The sequence below is a fragment of the Protopterus annectens genome, chromosome 13.part0 (genome assembly GCF_019279795.1).
Source record: "Protopterus annectens isolate FY-2018-M chromosome 13.part0, PAN1.0, whole genome shotgun sequence".
Taxonomy (NCBI): domain Eukaryota; kingdom Metazoa; phylum Chordata; order Ceratodontiformes; family Protopteridae; genus Protopterus; species Protopterus annectens.
In genome coordinates, this window is record NC_056747.1 from 56492332 (window position 1) to 56517346 (window position 25015).

At 38.2% G+C, this 25015-nt stretch overlaps 1 protein-coding gene across 1 annotated transcript in view; it reads right to left on the reverse strand.

Annotated features, from left to right (window-relative positions):
• LOC122787830 (solute carrier family 12 member 2-like) overlaps positions 1 to 25015 on the reverse strand; it is a 1020929-nt gene that overhangs the window by 485933 nt on the left and 509981 nt on the right. The window contains exon 14 of the mRNA XM_044054742.1: positions 22212 to 22367. Coding sequence (XP_043910677.1) covers positions 22212 to 22367 — 156 coding nt within the window. The remainder of the gene's footprint in view (positions 1 to 22211; positions 22368 to 25015) is intronic.

A 25015-nucleotide genomic window follows, 5' to 3' on the forward strand; every position in this document is an offset into this window, starting at 1 on the left:
GTATACTGACTGGTTACATGCCTGAAGTCTGAAAAACAGCCATCATAATGCCATTACACAAGGGTGGCCCAACCACAGACCCTGATAATTATAGACCCATAAGTCTCACTAACCTTATATGTAAAGCTATGAAGAGTATTATCTCAGACCTCATTAATCTGGAAATTGAAAATCTTTTAACCCTGTACTCACATCAATTCAGCTTTGCAAAGGAAGGCCCTGTTTCTTTAACCTTATTAATTTATTTGAAAAAGTAGCAGAAGCAGTGGACATTGGTAATTCAGAGTACATAGAATATCTAGACCTGGCCAAGGCCTTTGACATTATTCCCCATGCAGGCATTATTGAAAGACTTGCAATTCTAAATATAAATCCTTTGTGCAGAGGATGCCTAACTGGTTGTCTGAAAGAGCCCATGTAGTTAGAGTCAGATGTGCCACTTCTAAAAGCAAAAAAGTTAGCATATGGTTTGCCATAGGGCTCAGTTTTGGGCCCTCTTCCTATCTGGCATTTATTTCTCAAACCTTCAGGCCAGAACTCCTAGCCTATGATTAACAAAATTTGCATATGATTGTAAATTGCGTGTTGTTATTCGATCTTCAACAGACTCAGAGATGCTCCAACATGGGTTAAACCATGTTAATAAAAGGTATAAGGACAAAGGACAAAAATTAAATGTAAACAAATATAGCCTAGCTCATTTTGGTAAAAAAAAAAAACATAACCTATAGGTGATGCGCCCCTCAAATCAAACACTGTTGTAAGGGATTCAGGCACTATTTTTGATAATTCCTTAGCATTTGACCATCATGTCTCTACAGTACTTCTGAAAGCCTTTTATCTGGTTCATCTAATTTCCAAAGGCATCTCCATTAAATCCAAATAAGTTTTAATTCCTCTTTACTCATATCGTATCAGACCCTATATTGAATTTAATGCAAAGTTTGGCATGCATTCCTCTAAGAATATCACACAACATGAGAAACCTCAGAGATTCATAACTAAAGAGATCAGCCTCAAAAATTTTAGTTACTAGAAAAGAGTCTGTTACTCTTTCTCTGTAATCAGTCCCTTATAGACTCTCCATGGAGATCTGTGTCTAGCCTTTCAAGTCATGAAAGTTCCAACCCTATTTGATCTCCTATTCCTTCACAGAACTAATGGTACCTCAAATACTCAGTTAAAGGAATTAAAACTTAATCAGCGGATAAAGTCATATTGATATTATAGATTTATACTCCAACATATTCATCATCTCTGGAATAAACTTTCACTACATACCAAGCAACCTAGATAATTGGATGGGCAGCCTCAAATTCTCTGCGGTCTGTCTTATCTTGTCCTTTTTTAAGGTAGAAATGACTTTTGAATAGGGGATTTTGGCTAGGTTTGTAATGGTTTGTTTAGTACTTATCTACGAACCTATGAACCTATGTATTGTCTGCAGACTGATTGTCTAGTACTTATATATGAACCTATGAAGCTATGTATTGTCTGCAATTTGATTGTCTAGTACTTATCTACAAACCTATGAACCTATGTATTCCTTGCAGACTGTCTAGTACTTATCTTTGAACCCATGAACCTATGTATTGTCTGCAGACTGACTGTCTAGTACTTATCTATGAACCTTTGAACCCTATGTTTCCATTTGTGAGCCCAAAGATGACAGAAGCACTACAAGTTAACATGCCTGTAATAATTTGCAGCACCATAAATACAGAGTAGGGGGCCAAAATGGAGCAACTCATTACCATAAATACAGAATAGGGGGCCCAAATGGAGCAACTCATTACTTCTTTGCAGACTCTAATTTGGTACAGCACATAGACAACTCACTTCTAATAGCCTCAGATTCATCAATAATTAACCTAAATCCACTTTCCTGTCCTTCTTCAACAATCTAGAGCAATGGTTAACAAACTCGTCTACATTTGAGAACCCCTCAACCCACAAACAATTACCAACTAATTTGCTGAATAAATACTATTCTCAATGGCATTACTGACAACACAAAACTACTGAGCACCATCAAAGAAACAACAACAGCAAGAACAATTAAAATGTGATACCCACATTCATCACACGGTCAAAAAAGGGACATATAAATTAAACCATTCAGGATCAGTTACTGCACAAACCTTTCTCTTTCTTAGCCTTCTGTACAACTTCGCTATGCTAGCTAAATTTTTGACATTATTACTTACTAAACCAGAGCAGTGTTATAATAAATTTGCAGACTAAAATAGGCAATAAAATACTACATATTCTGCAAAAATGTCAAGAAGCAAAACTTGCTTACTCAGTTCATTCCTCAAAGAGAACCAAGGTCCACCTCTCTGAACCTGGCAGGCATACAAATGTCTAAACATAGACAAGGAAATCATTTTTATACTAAGCTAACCTTTAGAATAAGCTATGCCTGTCACTGTTATGCATCCCACTTGCATAGAAATCTGCTATATCACAAAAATGTACCAAACAGAAACTGCTGTCCATAGAAAACTCTGTACATCTCTGTTCCCTTGTCTCCTTACTTTTTCTATACTCAGTAGGACAAACCACTCCAATTACCTACATAAAAATCCTAAATGCATCATCAAGTCCCTTACCCCTGCCATGTACAAAAAAGTTAGCTTTAACTGTAAGTAAATGAAGATGACAAAAAAATCTGGATTTTCTGATTATTAAATCTGTACTACATCAACACTACATCTGTAGGTTCACAGGTGTGAACTCAGCTAAAAATTGTTGGCGTCTTCTTAACCCTAGCCATGCATCCCAAATCTCTGACAAGTTCTGGTACCCTTGGGTAAGTGCAAGCAGGGGCTTAGGAGATGAAACATTTACAAGACAGGGCTTCAGGGATGAACCATTTACGGCTACCTGTGTCCATTAGAGACATAGGTGCCAGACCAGGGATGAATTTCCCCATGGATGGGGAGCCTGTTCCAGAGAAGGGGGTAGTCTCTGGGATATACACCTGTCTCTCCAGCAGATCCTTTTATATATATATATATATATAGATATATATACATATATATATACATATGGGTTCACTTTAAATAATCGAATGTTCAGAACATCGACATTCTGATAATCGAGACAAGAACATCGATGTTCAGAACATCGAAGGTTTAAAGTGGAGGTGCCAGGTAAGTGAGATTGTGGAATGTTGGATGTGTATGCAGGGTAGCAAGGTGCCCTGCATGTTGTGTGTGCCATCTTAGTGTTGGCATTGCAGGTAGGGTACGAGAAATCTCCCGTTTAGTCTTTGGAATAGGTAATTCTCTTCCGTTGTTTTTTTTTTTTTTTTTGTGGATATCCAGGAGATCTATCAGAGTGGGGTCTGACAATGACTTGTATTACAGGCATAGACCTCCCCTCAACAGCCTGTAGGAGACAGAATACAGGGATAGGGTTTTGAGGCAGTCAGTACAGGGCATGTTATTTATGACCTATATTCTTTTAGTCTGTGGAACTTCCAGTTGTTGTATATGCCTGGTTAGGTACATATAGATGGGGCATTGCACTCAATGATTGGTCTAATGAATGCCAAATACAGTGGCCTTGATGTCCTACCTTTGTTTCTAAGTTGCACAACATAGACTACTGGGTCAGTTCTTAGGGGTGTGCTGTCAATAGGATAGTTACCAGGGGTGGCTGACTTCCCAAAGCATACTGTTATGCATTTCTTTGCATTTAGTTTTAGTCCATGGCACTGATACCAGTTATTTGTCTGTCAGCCCTTCCTGGAGAACATTAGTGTTGGTGGGGGATTCTATGATTGATCCTAATTTGCAATTACCTGCAAATTTAGTCAGGTAGATTCCTTTGATGTTGCCCTTGACTTCAGAGATGTAGATGCCAAAATGTAGTGGTTTCAGGACCTATCCTTGAGGGACTCCACCGGTGACTGACATCTTTATAGAGGTGGACTCCCCAACTCTAACTTCCTTTGTCCTGCCTGTGCACCAGCTGGCTATCCACCAGGTGACATAAGTTTGTATGCCTAACCTCTTGAATTTGTCAATAATGCCTGAGTGGGGATATTGTGCCAAGTGACTTGGCCAGGTCACATAGGCAGTGTGAACCATTTTGTTTTCATCCCTTGCACTGGGGACCTTCTCAAAGAAGTCCACCAGCTTGAGTAGGCATGGCCTGCCCTTGTGAAAACCAAACTGGGTTAGGTCCAGTGTCTGGAGGTTTCCTATATCATTATTTATCAGTTCCATGATAATTTTTTATGGCAAGTACTCATACACATGGGCATGATTTTCACTTAATGCTACACTATACAAAGTCTATGTTAAGGAAAGACCTATTGTACAGCATAGTTTAACTTGGTTAAGATATAGTGTTCTTTTTCCAGCAGGGTTGTCAACAAGACCAAGAAAAGGAAAATATTGTCATACCCATACTAGACATTAGCCTTATATTATACTTACACGAACAACAGTTGGTACGTCAAGTCACTCCATCTTATCCCAATTTTCAAAAGAAGTGCAACTTTTTGCACAAAGCAAATTTTATTACAAAGTTAAACACTATGCTAACAGTGCACAATGTTTTGTTTATTTTTAAGCTATTAGCATTTTTAGTAGTGACAGATGCATTAATGCATTATTTTAAGCAATCTATTATATTTTTTTATATATTTTGTTTTAAAGGAATTTTTAAGCATGTGGAATAGTGCACAGTCTCTTTAAAATGTTAATTGGTAGTGCTTTCTAATTAACCTAGGATTTTCAAGGTATATAAGACACCTAATTCAACAGCATGGTGTCACTTGATAAAGCTCAGAATTCCTCTGAGCGAAAGCGCTTGTGTGTTATTATTCTGTGGTTCTGAATAAAGGAATTATTTGAATTCGTTTGGTGCCTACCTGGATTTACTGAATCTGCCTTGGTGAACTTACAACAAGCTGTTCCATTTCCTGGCTGTGTGTGCATTTACTTCCTGACATAAGTTTGTATGCCTAACCTCTTGAATTTGTCAATAATGCCTGAGTGGGGATATTGTGCCAAGTGACTTGGCCAGGTCACATAGGCAGTGTGAACCATTTTGTTTTCATCCCTTGCACTGGGGACCTTCTCAAAGAAGTCCACCAGCTTGAGTAGGCATGACCTGCCCTTGTGAAAACCAAACTGGGTTAGGTCCAGTGTCTGGAGGTTTCCTATATCATTATTTATCAGTTCCATGATAATTTTTTTCACGGCTTTGCATATGAGATTAGTGAGACTCATGGGTCTGTAGTTTCTAGGGTCTGTAGATGGTCCATCATTGTGCAGGGGGATAATGGTTGCTGTTCTCCATTTGTGAGGCATGAAGTCTGTTTAGAGGTTGCAGTTACATAGTGGTTCCAGACGGCCTGATAGGTTATGATTCATTCTATTTAGAAGGCAGCCTAGGATAGTGTTGGGGCCCATCAGTGCAATGCTCTTGGCCTTAGACAGAGCATTGAGGCCCTGTTTCCTAGTGATAGTATGTGGAGTTATAATTAATGGCATTTACTGAAGGGAAGCCTGGGGGAGAGATGGGTAAAGTTAGAGCTGAATTTGTCTCCTAGTAGATTTGCTATATCTTCTGGCTCAGTTTATGTGGTTCCATTAACAATGAGCTCTCCACACAATTGTGTATTGCCTTTAAAGTTGCAGACATAGCTAAGAATGCCTTGTGTTTGTTCTTGGTCTGGGAAGCCACACTTACCTGAAATTTGGCTTTGGTAGACTGTATTTGTCCTCTGAATTGTTTTTTTGTTTATTTAGATAAAAGTGCTTTTATCCTACCGGGTGGTACACCTTCTAATTTTTACCATGATTTTAGTTACTTCTGTACTTATTCCTAATGGGTTCAGCTGCCTCTGTGTAGCTATGAACATGTCTGTATACCGTTTCAGTTTTGTGTAGGCAGCAGTTTTCTCGGGTCTATATTAGATGAACGAAAGTTCATCTTAGTGCTCACATGAGCGAATATTGCAGAACTCGAAACCGCAATTGCGAGATCATGGTACAGTGAAGATGGGAATATTTGCCCTTTCCTCACTGTAGTGAGATCTCGGAGTTGGAATATATATTTTGGGGGGGGGGGGATGCAGTTTCAAGTACCTGGATATTCGTTCATGTGAGTGTTTGCTAAGATGAACTATCGTTCATCTAATATAGACCCATTTTCTCAGGGTTTAGGGGTGCCTGAAATTTTTCCAGATTATCAGTAGATAGTAGGAAGTTAGTCTTAAAGTAGTTCCTGAATATTTGAGGGTTAGCTGGGGTTATGCATATTATTTTTACTTCAAAGTTGACTATTTTGTGGTCTGACCTCACCAGAGAGAACATTATACTAGGAGGTGTGCAGCACTCTCCTATATAATTGAGGACCAGATTCAGTATGTTTGCACCCCGGTCGGCATATTAACAATCTGATCTAGAGAGTTTGTGTTTACAAAATCCAGGAATCTCTGTGCCTGCACATTTGGTGTCAAATATGATTCCAAGTAAGAGTGGGATAATTAAAGTCACTTGTGAATATGGTATTGAGTTGGATGATGAGTGTTTTCAGGAACCTTAAATACGTGTCATCATTTTTCAGGGTCACAGAGGGGAACCTATAGCTTGCAAGGAAGTGGTATGGGATTTTGCCTATAGTGATTTAAACATGGAGAAGCTCAATTGCATTGTCCTGTTTGACTAGCATTGAATTTTTTTTTATTTTTGATGTAAACTGAGACACCTTCACCACTAGTCCCTGTCTGTGTGGTAGGTGGTATAACTGTGTGGAGGTATTATAGCCTTCCACTCCCACGATGCTCTCCTTGGCTTTAAACCATGTCTCCCCGACTGCACAGACATCAGCATTCTATACGGTATGGAGACATACCTCTCAACTGTACAGGTTTTCGCAGAATGTGCAGATTTCTGCCTCATATTTTTGGTGTGTTCCCCCTAATATCTGTCCCTTTCTGGCAAATAGCCGAGGATTGGAGTCATGAAATAATGACAAAGATTTGAGTTTAAGACTCCACATCCTTCAGAAAATCCATCCTAATGCAAAACCAATTATTCTATCAACTTTCTAAGTTTGTAAGAGCAATATTTAAAATCTGTCCCTATTTTTCCTCCCATCATTTTAGGCTTTGCCCAGATTTTGTGGCCTAAGAGGTTGAGAAGTATGTGTAGAGATCTTGTAGGGAGTGGAGTTGCTTGTTTAGACTCTTAGCATTGAGCAGTAATGCCTTTACATTTTCTTGGTTTTGATTTGCTATGTCGGAAGTACTTTCAGTTTGGCATCGCCTAAAAAAACACTATGGAGAAGACAATGTTTTATTTAATATTCACAAGCCTAGAGGGGAAAGATGCAGCACATCCCAGCAAAGCAGTGTGGTCTGTTGACCATCTACTTCCATGCTGACAGTTATTGCCAAATAAGTAAACAGTATATAAACTATGTATATACATATCATCTGTAGCAACTTAAATGTACCTCAAGAAATAAAACACAGTCTTTGGAACCATTTTGTCATACTTAAGCTGAAGTTTATTTACACGGGAAACATTCAATTCCTTTTCTTGGCACGCTGTGGGGTGAAATAAATAATAATCATAATAACAGCAGTTGTGAATGCACTGGCAATCTGTTTCAGGCAGCGCAGATATCTTATTTGTATAGTTCATTAAACTGTGGCCTCTTTTCACTCAGTAAAACAAATATTTACTGGTCCCGTTCATTCCCATTCTGCAATCTATACTACACAAGCAGGGGTCCTTTCATCAGTTTCTCTATACCAGAACAGCTCCTATCACAGTTCCTATTTTCAGGGACAACTTCCAGACTGCCTTTATAGTTCACATGCATTTCCCAGGAAATACCTCTTTAGAAACCCTCTGTAGAACCAGCAGTCTGAATTCTAACTGTCTCAGGGGGGTAGTGGACATGATTTACTCCGAGAGGCACTTATTCTTTATCAGTTATCATCAAAAACCATTCTATGGTTTGCCTGCCTGCTACAAACACTCTGCATTTCCCTTCTGTGACAAACACTCTGGTAAAGACAACCCAACCTTGTAAATTATGTGGACAGAGAACCAGTGTAAGCATCATGGCTGCCAGGAGCAGCAGTCACACTGCTACATGACCCCCTCCCACCATCGGGCTAATAGTTCTAGCACCATTAGATGGGACATAAGCCTAAGACATCCCATTCACATTCAAATGACTGGGGACTGGATGATGCAGAATTTTGAAATTAGAATTTTGGAGGGTCAAGGCCTAGCTGTATAATTTTAGGTCACACTCCTTCTAACCATAAAGCCGTCATAAAAGGACATGCTCAGTAGTTAACAGAAATTCTCAACCCAATAAGTAGCACTTTAAGCTGGTGAGGGTCTATTTTGCACAAAGCTTTATTTGGCAATACCTAAATAATGTCTCTGTGCATAGTTGAGTTTTTTACTAATATCACAGATGGTGTATTCCTTCCTTGCTATAATCTGAGACAGTCTGCACCTATGCCTACCTCTGAGGCATCTATGGGAATGAAGCATTGCTTTGAAAATTATTGTGCAAGCAGTATTGGTTCTGAATGCAGCATATCTTATATTCACCTGAACGTTTAAGCTTCAAGGGACTATTATGCTTGGACAAATCAGTCATAGGGTAAGTAATGGTAACAAAATTAGGAATGAATTTATGATAGCTTGCCAGTCCAAAAACACCTTAATCTGTTTCTTAGTAGTTGGCATGGACCAGTTTTATACTGCTTCAGTTTCCTCAGCCTCTGCCTTTTCTTTCAGCCTAATACATGCCTAAGTTAGACCTCTGCCATTCCTTACCTGTACCTAACTGGGTCAGCAGTCAACTCACCTTTATTTAAGCAATCAAAAATGGCTTGGACTTTATGGTGATGACTTTCTCTGTATTCAGGAAAGATTAATATATCAACCAGGTAGGTTGATGAATATTATACTTAATTATTTATTTATGCACACGTCTGTTTGTTTACCAAGGAAGGATCTCATTGGATCAATTACAGACACAGCTTAAGAGCAATACACTGAAGACAACAGCAAATTACAAAAATAGGCATTGAGACAAAAAATAAATAAATAAAATAAAATAAACAAAAAGGGGTAAGGGAGAATGGTACAATAAGAGTAATTGGATGGTGAATTTTAGGTAATGTGTCCTGCTTGAGGGCATTTGCTTTGAGTATGGAGTTCTTTTTTTTTTTTTTTTTTTTTTTTTTTTTTTATAGTTGGGGTCTAAATTCCGTGTGCAGGATTGTAGGTTTTTCAACGATTTAGAAATTGATTCTCAAAGTTATGCAGGAAAACTAGAAAAATGCAATGTCTGACCAGTAAAGTGTAGTGTTTGAAGCTTGCAGGGTAGGAGCAGATTGTAAGAGATTTCTGGGTTGTATGAGAAGCTTTTAGTGGTGAAGTTATTCATGACACAAGAGGATGTTTTGGGGAAAAAGGATTTTGTTTAGTAGGGAGACAAATAGAAGGTTTACCCTTTGGTGGATTGGACATCATTTGGCTTTTAAGATTGGCAGGCAGTGGTATTTTTGGGGGAGGAGTGAGAGGTGAAGTGTCAGATTTTATTGGAAATGGTATGTAAGATTAATTATTTTTTCTTGGCTGCTGCAGCTATTATTGGTAGGGCATATTCTAGTTGTGATAGGAGTATTCCTTTGCAGCTTTAGCTGGGGCTAATTGAGAAGGACATAGTTTGTTTTATGTCTTGATGGAATTTATTTTATTTATTTATTTTTTATTTTACATTTGTTTACTGGGAAAGTCCGACTGGACACAGGTCCATTTTCAGTGGAGGCCTGGGGGACAAAAGCTCCAGAAGATGCATTACATAAATTAAAGACACAATAAAGTATAAAGTCATCACTCTCAAGTCTTGAACCCAGGTCCCTGTGCACTACAATCATGGCAATGTACCTCTACATCATCTGAGCTGTAGGAATTTAAGGAATTGGTTGATTCATATTCCCAGACATTTGAAGGAAGTAGCTGGTTCTGAGCTTGAGCTGTTTAGGTCTTTAATATTGGAGAAATGGGGTGCCTTGGCTAAGTTTTGATGTGCACCAAATAGGATAAATTTTGTTTCTGAAGGGCTGAATAATAGATTGCATCAGAGAGACCACAGACTGGGTGCTTGCAGGTTGTCTTATAGCTACATTTTTTGTCTGAGTGTGCGACTTGTTGGCTCTGAATATGACCATATCATCTGCATATAGGGTAAGTTATATATGTGGACGGCCATATGGTAGTTTATTGATAAAAAGAGTGAAGGGTAAGGAAGCTAGCAAGAATACCTGGGGAACCACTTTTTGCAGTATATATTTTTTGCTTTAGAAATGAAGGAGCATCTCTTATTCTTCAGGGTCTACAAGCAAGGAAGTCACAGAACCATGTTTTGGCATAATCGACAATGCTGATTTTTGTTAAATTGTTGTGCACCAGGCTATGGGCTAAGAGATCAAAAGCCTTTGTGGGTTCTATGCAGATTGGCCCACTGAGGGTGCCTTTGTCCATATTAATTAATTAGGATTTTGTCATTTCGGGAGAAAGGGGGCATCAGCCTGTCCAAAATCGGTTTCGCTTTTTGTAGAGGAGATGGTATTGTATGTATGCAGTTGTTTGACCTCTAGTAATTTTCTGTAGGATTTTGGGGACTATCGAAACAGGATGACAATGTAATCATGGTACTGTTCTTTGGGGATTGTTCTCATTAATGCAGTTTTCAGAGGAATGATATTTTTAGGGCGACAGAGGTTGTATGTGTGAATGAGTTGAAGGATGAGGAAGTCTTTGTAGAGATGAAAGGACCGGGGCACAAGGTTGTCTGGACCAAGTGTGATGTCAATCTACATTTGATTAAGTTGTGTGTCATTGACCTTAGTTCTTATTTTTTTAAAAGAGAATGATGGAATGAATTGGGGGGTGAAGGTGGATCTGGGATGGCAAGTAGATGTTATTGTTGATCTGTGGAAGATTGCTGAATTTGTTAAACAGGTCTGTGCAAGTGACCTTGGATTTTAAGGACAGAGAAAGTTAGGATGAGCGCTGCTATGTTGGGATTTATGTCCAGTTATTAGGTTGATCTCATTCCAAAACTTTTTGGTTTTCTTAGTAGGGAGAACCTTGTGGTTTTGTAGTGGTTACACTTTTACTTTGAATTGATTTTCTGGCAAGGGTACACAGAGAGGTAAACCTGACATGTGTTTCTGGTAAGGGATTGTGCTTCCATTTTTGTTATACTTCATCTCTTAGTTTAAGGAGATGCTTTAGTTCTTTTGTTGGCCAATGATTTTTGTGTGGCCAAAGACATCCCTGTATATTTCCTGCAGTTGGGGAGTGTCTGGCTGAGGCGGATGGCTGTTTCACTGGGGTCTTGAATGTAGAGTAGGAGACAGCAATTTAAACAGGTGAGTTGGCATTTCAGTTTAATGATGTTATTACTAGATTTTGGCCTGAAAGTAATTAATTTAGACTAATGCTTAAATTATTTTTTTTTAATTGAGAACGTGATATATGTGTCTTCTACAGGATATAAGAATTTTGCCCGCCAACCTGTGGTATGTTACAGGCACTCCACAGTGACCAAAAGGCTGAACTCTCTACTGTAAGAGTCCTTCTGGTGTAGCAATGATGATTTTTCTTTTGGCTTCTGGGGACAGAGGATATTTCCAATGGCTTGTGTTTAGGTCAAATGTGGACAGAAATCTGACCTTGGGAAAAAATATAGCCTTGGTCAGTTTGCAGTGTACTGATGCACTCAGGACATGGGGCATGAATCAAATTCGGATATGGTATTTCATTTTCTGAAGAAACTTCAAAACCTTATAGACCCATCAGCCTTGGAAACCAATGTAATTGGGCTATTGGACTTACTTTGTGATTCTTCTATGACCCCCAAGTTTGAGAATTTTCTATTTCACTTTTGTAACTGCTTGATGTTGGCATTCCAGTTTCAAAATTCTGTTCTCACCAGTCATGGTGCCTATTTTGTGTTGTGTTATACTGGTTCTGTCAGGCAACTCTGAAAATGCTGCATTATTCCTGCTTACAAATTCTTTTATTTCTTGTTTCTGAGACAGTGATAATGTCTCATCTGTTTTGAATTTATCTGCTTGTCTGAAATTTCTGAGGTGAACATTCACTGTCATTTGCCCACGGTTTTGCCTCCTGTGCTTCCCCTTTAATATAAGCATTATAATGCTTAACCTATGATGCAAGTCTGCACATTGCTCTGTTGGATTTAAAGGGGGAATATTCCTTCTACTCTCATGTTTCTTTTGATATATGTAGAAAACCTGGAAAATTCCTGCTAGTCCAAAGGACATGAATCCAGCTGAGGCTTAGGGGACTTCCTCTACAGGCAAGAGAAGATACCCTTCATAACAAAGACTTTAAAATGTTATTAAAGCACTCAACTAGCCCATCAGTTTGAGGATGGTGTACAGATGTCCTTAGCTGTTTCACTTTAAAGAACTTACAAAGTTCATGCGTTAATCTGGAATTGTATATGGCCCCTTAGTCAGTAAGGATTTCCTGGGTAATTTCTACTATAAACTAGAGAAGTATTAGCTATTCTGTTGTGGAACTTGTATTAACATTTGGTAGGTATTTCTTCAGGAAATTTTGTTACATAATCCATGACTACCAAGATATACCAATGATCCTTAATTGATTTAACTAGTGGCCCTGCGATGTCCATTGCTATTCTTTCAAATGGAACATCGATGACAAATAAGTGCAGCAAATGGTTCTTGAACTCTGGGTTGGATGTTTTCCTTTGACATTCTGAGCAATGCAAGCTGCCTGAAAATTGTTAATGTCCTATATACTACCAGGTTAGTTAAATTTAGTTAAAATCTTAGCTTTTGTCTTACCAGTTTCTAAATGACCACTTGAAGTATGGCCACGAGATGAGCTAACTTAATCACAAGTGTTCGAAATGGCTTTGGAACAAATAAGTGGTTCAGAATCTGTTCTTTGTCTTTGGTCATCTGGTAGAGAAGGTAATTTCTTTTTGTTCAGTGGATGGGTATGAAGTGGGGCTTTCCTGTTGCTTTTGTTTATCCAAATAGTCGTACTGCTTTCCCTCCAGTTCTGCTTAGTGTATTGTCTTCCCACTGAGCTATCTTGAAACTCCCATGGCCTATATGGAGAACGACAACGTTAGCACTATTTACATTAGCGTCCTGTTGTGACGTTGAGGCCATGGTCTCTTCTCATATGAATACAGTTACACATTTCTCTACTTTATCTAGTCCGTCCTCTACAAAATGTACCACATGAAAATTATTTTCTTATTCTAGGGGTGTCTGAAGTTTTCCTTTCTCTTTTTCACTAGTTATCTTACGATGTTTACCTTTGGGTTCCAGCTCATACCTCTCAACTTCTTAGTGCAAGAAATCTGGAAAAAGCTTGACAAAATGGGAGGACAAAGGCCCAAAATTAGGGACAGATTTTAAATATTGCTCTTATAAACTTAAGAAAGTTGCTAGAGTAACAGGATCTGTGTTAACATACCTTTTTCTGAAGGATTTGAAGTCTGAAACTTAAAGTATGTCATTATTTACAGACTTCAGATCATCCCAGTGATTTGACAGAAAACCACAATTTTTTATGGGAAACAGACCAAAAATATGAGGTGAAAATCTGGACAGTTGAGAGGTATGGTCCAGTTTTAGTTTCTGACTGACTCTCAGCTTTAGTGTAGCAGGTAGAAGTTCAAAACTTTCTTCAAGTTCAAATTTCGCCTCTTCCTTCACTATAAGATTCATCTACTTATTACTACCTTTTTATTTATACTTCTCTTACTGTATTCTTAACTATGTGCGCTTCTCTGTCATTCTCCACAGTGGCCTCTCCTATTACTTTAACAACCATAGTCTAAGGTAAATTTCCATATTTAATTTATGTATCCCTTCCTCCCACAGCCAACACTGACAAGACATTCAGTTGACATGTTCTTCCCATATCTTTTATACCTCTTGGAACTGGGAAAAGTCTTGGCCAATTACCACACATTGATTTAAGCTAGGTACAGAGTGAAATACTGTGCCTAAAATGTCTTGCATTTCTCCTCATATTATGAGGTATGGCATAGTTACAGATCATTGATTTCTGCTCATATTATGGAGTACGTCATAGTTACAGATCATTTATTTCTATTCATATTATGGGGTATGGCATAGTTACAGATCATTGATTTCTGCTCATATTATGGGTACGGCATAGTTACAGATCATTGATTTCTGCTGAAATTATGGGGTGTGGCAGTTACAGGTCATTGAAGCATTAGTGATTGATTGACTTTAGCTCAAATACTTAACGCCTTGGTTACTTTCACCACAATGTGTTGTAATCTGTGAGCCACTGGAGTGATTTGTAGGGGTCCTGCCCTTTTCTCTACTGTAGTGTGAATGTGTAGCTTGTATATATAATTTGAGGGGATGTAGGGACATATTTTTTGGGAAGGGGTTGACTCACTGTTTTCACTGTTTACTTTTCAATGAATGGTGAGTCAAACTATTGTGATTCAATCTGATAAATAAAGCATAAGTTACTCCCTTTTGTCATATTGTGCGCAAACTACTTCAGTTTTTCTGTATACTGGCTCTTTTATTTTTACAGGCATATTGTGATGTAATTAGTATAATTAACTTCCTGAAGCCAACAACTATTGCTTCCTTTCACCACAACATTGTATTTAACAAATTAAGTAACCGTACAGTGGTCCTACTGACTAACTTTTGATTCCAGACTGGGGTCAGAATGGAACTTAATGGCATGCTGGGAGGGCCTGCTAGAAACTACTTTCATGAGGGGAAGGGAGATGTTTTTGCTGTCATCTACTCTAGTTTTTTGCACCTGCCCCATCCCCTGCATTCAAACTGTTAACTGGTCTGAGGCCTACTCCCCTCTTATGCACACAACTCACCTCAGGAAGTGCCGAAATGAATGTCTGTCTCCCTCCCAGCACCTCAGTCATTAATCAAGCCTGAGTTACCTGGGCCATAGATAGGGATTTATCCCTTTATGCCACAGCACTGCCGAAGAGTCCTTTTACCTTGTGGGAATGAATGGCTTAATGGAGCAGCGAGAGGAAGGCTTGATAATCAGAGGGAGCATCAGAGAAAAAAGAGCAGAACAGAAAGAGAAAGAAAGAAAGTAAAGAATAGGTTCTGTGCAGTAAGATTTGTCTGGTCAACAAATGCAACTAAATAAAGTAAATCACAGAAGGCTCTCATATCTTCTTTATTTCTTGAGAAGTCATTACATTTTCCTGCAAACTCCACATCTGCTGCCATGCCAAAGCTGCACAAACTAAGCATCCGCCCACACCTTTAGCATCTTAGCCAATCATAGCTGGCCTTAGGCCATAAGTCGACTAGGTGGTCACCTAGGGCACCACTCTAGCAGGGGTGCTTTTCCAGTATTTATTTGGTGCAGGTAGACCAGAATGGGGGCACCAGGTGGTGTGGGGTGCAGTGCCATGGAATCTTTTTGCCTAGGGCACCAGTTGACCTAAGGCCGGTCCTGTAGCCAATACAAACCAAACATCTGATATGCTTTTTGGCAGCCCGATATAATTTAAGGATACCATAGACCTTCAAATACCAAATCCTCGACTCAGTCAAAAGCTGTACAATGAGGTATGAAACACATAGCTGTACAGTTAGGCTCATCGGTAAGATTTAAAGTCCATGCAGAGTCAGCATTTGATCACTTTTGAACACCATTTAAAGCTGCTACAAATTCAAATGTTTCTTCAACCCCCCAAATCAAGAATAGCAAGTGGAATTAACTTTCTTATGGCCAAGTGAGAATAAACCCTCCAAATAACATGTCTTCTGTAAGCATTACTTCTTTTTTTCCAAGCCATGCAAAACAGTTTTAACAGTTTACATAATACTATTTATACCAGATTTATTTGCATGTGCTTGTATTAGCAATTCCTGTAACACTGTATCGGTTTGTTGTGCCATTTGTTCCCTTTCTGAAAAGGGTCCTAAAACAAAACTATATAACCTTTTAACAAATAATAAATACATGACACTGTCAGTCTGTAAATGAGGCAGCTAGGTTCCCATGACAGCAAAGGGGCCATACCGTTAATCTTTAAATTAATATTTAAACTCCTAACTTGGATATGTTCCACCATCCTCAGCACAGAAGTTAAGCATAGCTTTGCACTTGTATCCTGTATGTGATCAGGGAACAAGAGACCTGCTGAAATGTGACCTTTTATAGAAAAGCTCTTTAGCATGGTAGTACCAGCTGGAATAATCTGCCTCCTTAAATAAGAAACTAAGAGAAATCATCAAACTTTAAGCATAGCCCGCTAATCATCAACATCCCCATGTGATGTGAATGCTTCTGGGATCTGCGATAAAGCCTTAGTATGCTACACTGATCTGAATAATTATTTGATAGCTTAACGTGAACTAATCTGAGTAAAATTGAACTTTGCCTACTTATTCTTTGTTTACTCAAGTTGTTTATTATTCTTTATGCTATTATATCCACCAAATAATTGGTGTTACTTTTTTCTGTAACTTACTATATCACTATTCCTTGGCATGTAATGTTGTATATGTCTTTTGCTTGGATTGTGGCATGTGTACATGCATACATACATACATTCATACATACCTATATGCATACATACATACATACGCAAATCTTTTATTTTCTTTCTCTCTTACTTTATCCAAAGTAACAACCTCTGAACTACTTGTTAGTTTTCCCAGGTAGCACATCAAATGATCTTAAGAGCCAATAAAAACAAAAGTATACAGTCAGCTGAGAAAGTCTAAATATGGGCCCAGAGTTTTCAAAAATTCCATCCTTTCTAATAGTTTTTCTAACAGTTGTAAGAAATTATTCAGTTCTGTAATATCGGCAAGCAGTATTCTTTCCCACCTCATGCTGAATACGGACTATAAATCAAGGACAACAATGAATACTCCAAGCACATATTTTGAAGTACTGTATAAAGTACAGGGAGCCTTTAAGGCTGTGCATGAAATGAATGTGCCAGACTACTAATTAAAAGTGTCAGCAGTTCAAGAGCTTCACATTAATTTAAAACCAGTTTAGATAACCGCTTTATGACATTAATTACAGGCTTATGGTAGATCAGGGAATTCCAGGCCTTCAATGCTTTCTTCATTAATAGTTCAGAGACTTTTATATTTCACCTGTAAAATAAAGGTCTCAGATAGAGCTCACAAATGATATATCTGGACAGTGAGTCTGTAATTTAGGAGAGGATGGTGTAATGCAGGTCATTCACATATAGTGTGCACTAATATATAAGGAACATTAACATCAGTAATGGACTTTGGTTAGACTATAAAGGGATACAAGACAGTGGGCAGTGTGAGCTTTTGGATAATCTATTCATTCCTTTGCATTTCATTTGCTTGGTTAGTCATTCTTTTGCTCCTGACAAATTCATATTAGTCTACTAAGCATTCCTGATGCCTTGTTGTTCATCTAAGTGTGTTTGACTTCTACCACTAACCATCTGAAATGCCAGGACCTGCTAGAGCAAGTCTCGAAGCGCAGAGATTAAATAGCCAAAAAAAAATGGACTTACATATACTAAGGCTGAGAAGGCCATTTCCCAGAATATTCCCTTTTCTCTGAGGTATGGCTATCTCAAAGTTAGTATATATACTAGATAGGATAGAAGTTACTAAATAATGACGCACATTTGGGTTTCAGACTTTACAGCCTGCTAACATAAAACCTGTTATTCTATCAACTTTCTAAGTTCATAAGAGCAATATTTAAAATCTGCCCCTATTTTTGGGCCATTTTTCCCCCATTATTTTAGGTTGTGTCCAGATTTCTTAAGCTACGAGGTTGAGAAAATGAGGGGGGCTCCACCCCCCCACCCCCCCCCCCCCAGTAAAAGAAATTTAAAGAAGAAGAGCGATCTTTGAGCTTCGGTCTTCTCATGTAGTTTCAGTCTTTTTTTTTTCTGAATTACCAGCACTCACCAATATAAGTACCAACATTTCAATAGGGAGACCTTCTACCAGCTCCATATCCATACAGTGATGAAGCCCTAACTATGACCTGGGTGACCCAAGTTCCATTACTGGCTCAGGCAACTGCAGGAACTGGTGTGGGGAGGAAAGCAATGATGAAGCTTAGCCTGCTTGCCTCTCTTCATTTGCTTGGGCACTCTCTGTGTCACTGAATTCCTGGTAAAGGCCAGGCATCACATGTAAGTGCTGTGCATAAGGTGGCAATAGGCATTTGATTGCATTCATTTAGGTGTATGTATATACAACATGACATTCCACTGCATAGTGTCACTGAAACCTCTTATTCAACCTGTTATTCAGTCATGTATTTATTTATTATTTTATATATTTGTATTTGTTGACCAGGAAAGTCCAACTGGGCAGTGATGCATTTTCAGCAGATGCTTGGGGAGAAAAGTTTTAAGACATTACACTGAGTTTCTTAGAATATAACTAGAGACCACAGTAAAACAGCTTTGCAAACAGCATAATAAAAGAAGTGCAGCTGTACTTACAGTGCAAGCAATGGAAGTGAAATATGTACATGCAGCAATGCAAGAGTAATGCATTTAAAATTTGCAGGATGGGGGAGCGATAATAAATCCATCACATGATAACATAAGGGATTAGTACATAGGAAAAGTCTGTGATGACAGCTAGGAAGATGGATGTAAATATGCAGTTGAGTAAGAAAAGGTGGTGTGACTGACAGAGAAGTGGCAACAAGATCAGGTAATTGCTAAAGAATAGATTGTTAAGAGCTTGGGAGGGTATCCAGGTGACGTGCATGAGCACACAGCCATTTATTGTTTAGGTATTGTTTGAGCTGAGATTTGAAATTAGGTAGTTTCTGTATTTGTCTGATTTCATGAGGTATGGAGTTCCTTGGTTTTGAGGCATAGTTAGAGTACAGAGAGTTGCCTGAGTTGTTATTGGATTTGGTTGTAAGCAGGAGGGTTGTTTTTGCTGGACCCTAGGTCTCTGAGACAGAAGTAGTATTGCAGTGCATTTTCTGGAGTGCAAATGAGTTTATTTACAGCGACTAGTTGGGAATGTGACAGATTATCAGGTAGTTCAAGCCATTGTAGTTCCTGTAGCTCTTTATAGTAGTGGGATTAGTATGATGAATTTGTAGCAAACCTGGCAATTTTATTGTAACAAGTCTCTGTTTTTTTTCAGTATTGTTCAGGTTGATGAGAATTACTGAAGCACAGAGAAGGGCTGGAAGTAGGTAGGTAACTTCTGCCTATGGATTGTCGAGTGGAATCAGAGCGATAAATATTGACCTGTAGAGGTAGCCTAGTTTAATGTACTTTTTTTGATGGACTGCAGAATGTGTTGGTTAAACTTTAGTTTCTCATTGATTAAGACACCTATTTACTTAGTTTGGGGACTGTTTCTATTTTGGTGTTATTGAAGGAAAAGATGTGAAAACAGTGTTTATAGTTCTGTGAGTGTCTTAGGAGTAAACAGCATTAGTTCAGTTCTGTTTGGGTTCAGCAGCAATTTTTATATTGTTTAGCTAGGATTCTACTACTGTGAAGGAGAGTTATGTGACTTGGAGTTTGTAGAGGGTTGGGGCAGAACACACAATGCCTGAGTCATCTGCATATTGCACACTGAATGCCACACTTGATGCAAGAGGGACTTTATTTGTGAATCTGGTGAATAGGAGTGGACCCAGTATTGACCCTTGTAGAACACCTACCCCAACTGACAGAGGTGAAGAGAGTTCTTGTTGCCATTTCACAGCTTGTTGTCTATTGGTTAGGTTGCTACAGCACTAGGACAAGGATGTATGGCTGAGTGCGAGGCTGATAATTCAAACAGTAGTTTATGATCAGAAACAGTGTCAAAGGCTTTAGAGAGATCAATAAACAGGGATGAAACTAAGCTGTCTTTGTTCTTACTTTGGTTGATTGTATTGCAGAAGCTGATGAAGGTGGTGGCACCACTATGACAAGAGTGGAATCTGTGTCAATGTTTGGAGAGTAGGTTGTTCTGTGCCGATTTTGGAGAGTAGGTTGTTGGTTGTGAAATGGTTAAGAGTTGGGTATGGATACATTTCTATAGTATTTTGAATATGGGGATAGGATAGTAAAGGCTGGTAAACTGAGGTTTCAGTTAAGGTCCCCCCTTTGTGTAGGGGTATGATGTGCCATATTTTCCATAGACTGGGTGCATGATTTCCTGTTATGGATCTATTAATTAGAACTGAGACAGGAAGGTACTCAACAGGAAGGTTATCAGCTGCTAAGGTAGTGGGTTTCAGTTGATGCAGTAGTTTTCATGTTGTGGAGCTTTGGACAGTTTTAAATGTAAAACTGTGATTGCTTATGTTTAGAGGGGCTATATTGGGGATGGTGTTTTGTGTATTGTGTTTGATAAGTGACAGAACAGAGCTTGTAAAATATGAGTTAATTGCATTACTAAACGGTGATTATTGTTAGTGGTACAGGGGGGTGGAGTGGAGGTTTGGTCTGGGTGGAGAAGCTTTTTGAAAGATAACTAGAAATTTTGGCATTATTATGTTTTTTTCTGATGGAGTTTAAAGTAGTGGGACTGTTTATCATATTTGATATGTATTTGCCTGGGTTTCTAAGACATCTGAAGTATGGTGTACCAATATTTCAATGCTTTGTCCCTTCATGTAAATAGATGCTTAGCTTCTTTTGTTAGCCCTTTTGCTGGGATCGATTTTACCCTCTTGCTATGAATTGGCATAATTTCATTTAAGATGTTTAAGAAGGTTTTGTTAAAGTGAGAGACTATCATTTCGGGACAGGTTTTTAGAATATCCCTGTTACAGAGTTTGAGTGAAGAGACGAAGACCTCCTTGTTAAAGTTTGACACGTCCCATACTTGGTTGTATGTTATAGTCTTGTTATTGTCTTAGTATAAAGGCAGATTGTTACTAATGCTATCAGGAAAAGTTTTTCCTGAATTTAGAGCAGAGGGTTTCTTAGTTGGAATCCAGTCTACTGTACTCTGTTTTGTTATCTATTCCAGTTATGGGTTGGTTAATTTGGGTGGCACCAAATAGATTCAGGGAGTTTGAGGGGGGGGGGGGTTGCTGAGTTACAAGATTGCCAAACAGTGTTAAGGTCATCAATTATTAGGGCATCTTGATGTACATTTTGTGATATAAAGTGAACAATACATTTCACTACTGGGATGTTATTTCCAGGAGGTGTGTAGATGCCTATAATGGTTATTGTTTTTGTGGGAATAACTACAAGATAAGCGTGGATGGTTTCAGCATTGTTAAATGTGGGATTATCAGAGTGGAGTTTTATCTCAATATTGTTTCTATATATTATAACTAAACCACCTCGTCATTTTTTGTCCTGACTATTCTGTGAATATTGCAATATGAGGACAGAATCTCATTGTCTTTTATTTCTGGTTTGATCCAGGTTTTAGTTACTATGGTTATATCTGGGAAGTAATGGGATGGACATACATGGAATTCTACAGTCCTATTACTTAGACTCCTCTACGTTTCATGCTAAGACAAAGAGTTTGATTCTCTGTTGGATGGGAACAGGACTTAGTGGTGGTATCACTGTTCAGGGTAGCTGGGGCCTGGCTTCAGATGTATGTCACCACTAAGTTTGAGCTTAGTTTCAATGGATTTTGGTTTAGTTTCTGTGTATTTTAGGGTAAGGAGACAGTTCAGTGTTAGTTTGCATTTTAGGGATAATTCATGTGTTGTATTATGTGTTTTGTAAATATTTGAAAGTGAGTAGATCTATGTAGGGGGCAGTGAATAGTTCTGGGGATATGATAAGAAGAATGGTAGTGGACTCTGGCAGCCTACAGCACTTATAGATTTACTTTGTGAAGGTCTCCATCCTAGTCTTAATTACTAGATTACTAGTTATCACTCACTTACATTCCATCACATGGGAAACAACTGAGATAAGACAGTCATAGTCAGCCCACATCTTAGTTAAGTTAATGGGCTACCAGTTATAACGTACAGGTCATTAACATTCTATCACACGACAAACAACAGATGAAAACAGTCAGGATTTAGTTGTTCATATAAACAACTAAATGCTCCTTTGTAATATTTAATGTTATGTCTCAGTGATTATGTACATGTGCAAAATGTTTCCTTTCATTTTGAACTGCACAGTACACTTACTTGGCTTCTTGTACGTGACATATATGTACAGACTTAGGACTATGACACAGGTAAGAAGTGCTGCTTGCCAGTTGATAAGGAACATAACACCACAGCACAGAGCTGCTCCAAACAGGGACACCCACAGGTTATAATACTTGAATGCAGGTCTCCATCCTGAAAGTAATGCAGAAAGAAAAACAATCAAAGTCATAAAAAAGTAAGAAGAAATATCATAGGTTCATTGGCTGACATATTGCACATTATCTTCCTTTACATCATTGCAAACATGTAAATTCATTCCCTCAGTTTGACTCCAAAAAGGCTAGATGACCAATGTACTGACATAACATGATGAGCTCTTCAGGGCTAGAATGACACTTAGCGGTTGGCCTTATGCGGTATAATCCTATAATATATACCATTACATACTGTTACTTAACTTAGACACAGAGTTCTACAACAGATTATTTTATTTCTACAATAGCTGACCATTTCACATGTTATTTAGTGCCTTTGTAGTTAATGTATAAACAGTTGTTTAATTGTGAATGACAAATGATGCATTTGGTTGTACTTCTTCACAAGTACTCATTGTGGCTTCTTGTCTTTGTATCATTAAGTTAACATATTTTAAATCACATATGCTAAGATGTATTACTATTTTACCTAATACTGCTCATCTAAAATGTCCTAAAATAATCTTGACTGAAATAGTTTTGCAGGTCAAAACAAATTATATGAAAAGTTAGCACAACACATATAAAACTGCTTCCACAGCTGCTTTACTGTGAAGCATTCACATCCATGGTATCAGCAGTAGTTAAACTATATGAATTTCATGTAAATCAATACATAACATATACATTTTCAGCTTATCCTGACTGTCTGTGTGGCAAGTGGCTGTATATACATTCATTCTTTCATTTAATGGTTTCAGAAAGGTCATTAATGGCAATAAATGTTACAAGATGGTTCAACTTCGACTGCAGAAAGCTAGAACGGGTAAAGAGCCGAGCTCCAAACCAGTCCCATTAAAGTGCAACTGACAAGAGTGACATCTGGGGAAGGGCTGGAAAGTAATAGCAACTTTGACACACTGGAGTTGGGTGCAGCTGTGTTGGCTGTTAATTGTGTACCTAATAGCTTGTAGGAAGGAACAAGAACTTTCAGGGGACTGTCATTTATGGGAATACTGCAGTTCACAAAAGCAGAGAATTAGAAAGTGATTGCATTCTGTAACACCTGATGAGCTCACAGCTTGCTGTGATAGAACTATGTGCTTAAAATACCAAAGCCATACAAGTTAAATAAGGATCTGAGAGTTTTCACTAGTACAAAGAAATGTAGTAAAAAATAAACTGACTAGTTCATGCATCATATGCTGATTCTGCACTGTTCAGTCTACATAGGTTCATAGGTAGGTACTAGGCTATTGGCCCTATAAGCCTAGCCAAAAAGGTACCCTGGCTTTCACCACCCAAGAAAATTATTTTCCTGTGCCCCTATCGAGCAGGGCCACAGAAGTGATCCCTGGGGTGAATTTCTTATCTCCCATCCAATCATCAAGATTTTTTCTTGAAGAGTGCTAATGGGGAGCTTTGTTTGATATAGATAGGTAGTTTGTTTGGAGTATGGAAAGTCTACAGAAGAAACGTTTGGTGTAATTATTTTGCTCCTCATATAATCCTATGCCTACTAAAAAATGTCTGTTGAAATATAATTCAATTTCTTTACCTTCAACAACAGTGTGCCCATACAACAGTTTAACATAATTTATTTCAGAAATGATTAACTGGCCATACCAGTTTCTGCAACGGTTCTTCTTTAAGGCCCTACTAGCAGTAAGTAGTAAACATATTCTTAACTCCTGTCCTGTTTGTTAGCATTATATTATACACATTGCTGCATGCACAAACATTCATCCTCAGAAACAGTGTATCTTCAGACTCTGAATGTTTGTAACATAAGCCACATGACTAAAATCAGCCAATCAGTAGTCCATTCTCATGTGATGCTAGGAGAATACAAGAATTACATGTTACAAAGGAAATTTTATAACAAAAGTTAGAAAGAATTTTGTTAAATATCATTTACATACAAAAAAGTGTAAGTTCCACACATAAGTATAAACTTTACTTAAAAGCACAATGTTGCAAACAACTACAAAAGTCAGGATAGCAAAGTTTCTTTGAACCCACTATGTGTGCTGGCATGTGCTAACTGTATGTTAAGTATGGAGTCTAGTTGTCTTTTGTAAATCACATGTCTGTCTCATTCTGTCTTATCTATGTGTATGTCCGATATCGCTTTGATATAATGATACCTGCATAGCAATGCAAAGAAGAGATGGACAAGTCGTCTGTTCAGCAGAAGTACACAAACATCAAGCAACTAGACTTTTGGGTAAAACAAATAAAAACAAAATACTTTGTACATAGGATTTTGCATGTAGGCACAGCTGAATAAACTAGTCATGGAAAGCTTAAATTACAGTTAGTCTATGATCGTTCTTCTATACAATAATTGATAAAAAAGCATATTTGGTACAGTTCTCATCTACAAATAAAACAGGGTGGGGGAATTCTGTTACAGCTCTGTGTAGATAGTAGCAAAAACTCCAAAATGTGAACCTGTCATTATAGTCTGTTTATACAAATTTTACAATAACTTAAAGATACAAACTTAATTTCCCTAAATGTAAGAGGATTATTTAATAAGACCTTGTGCTCAAAGATGACCACTGATTTGAGTTATTCTGTGCAGGCAGTATAGTCATGTGACTAGTTTATCCGTCATTGCTCTTATGTAGTATATCGGTAAAT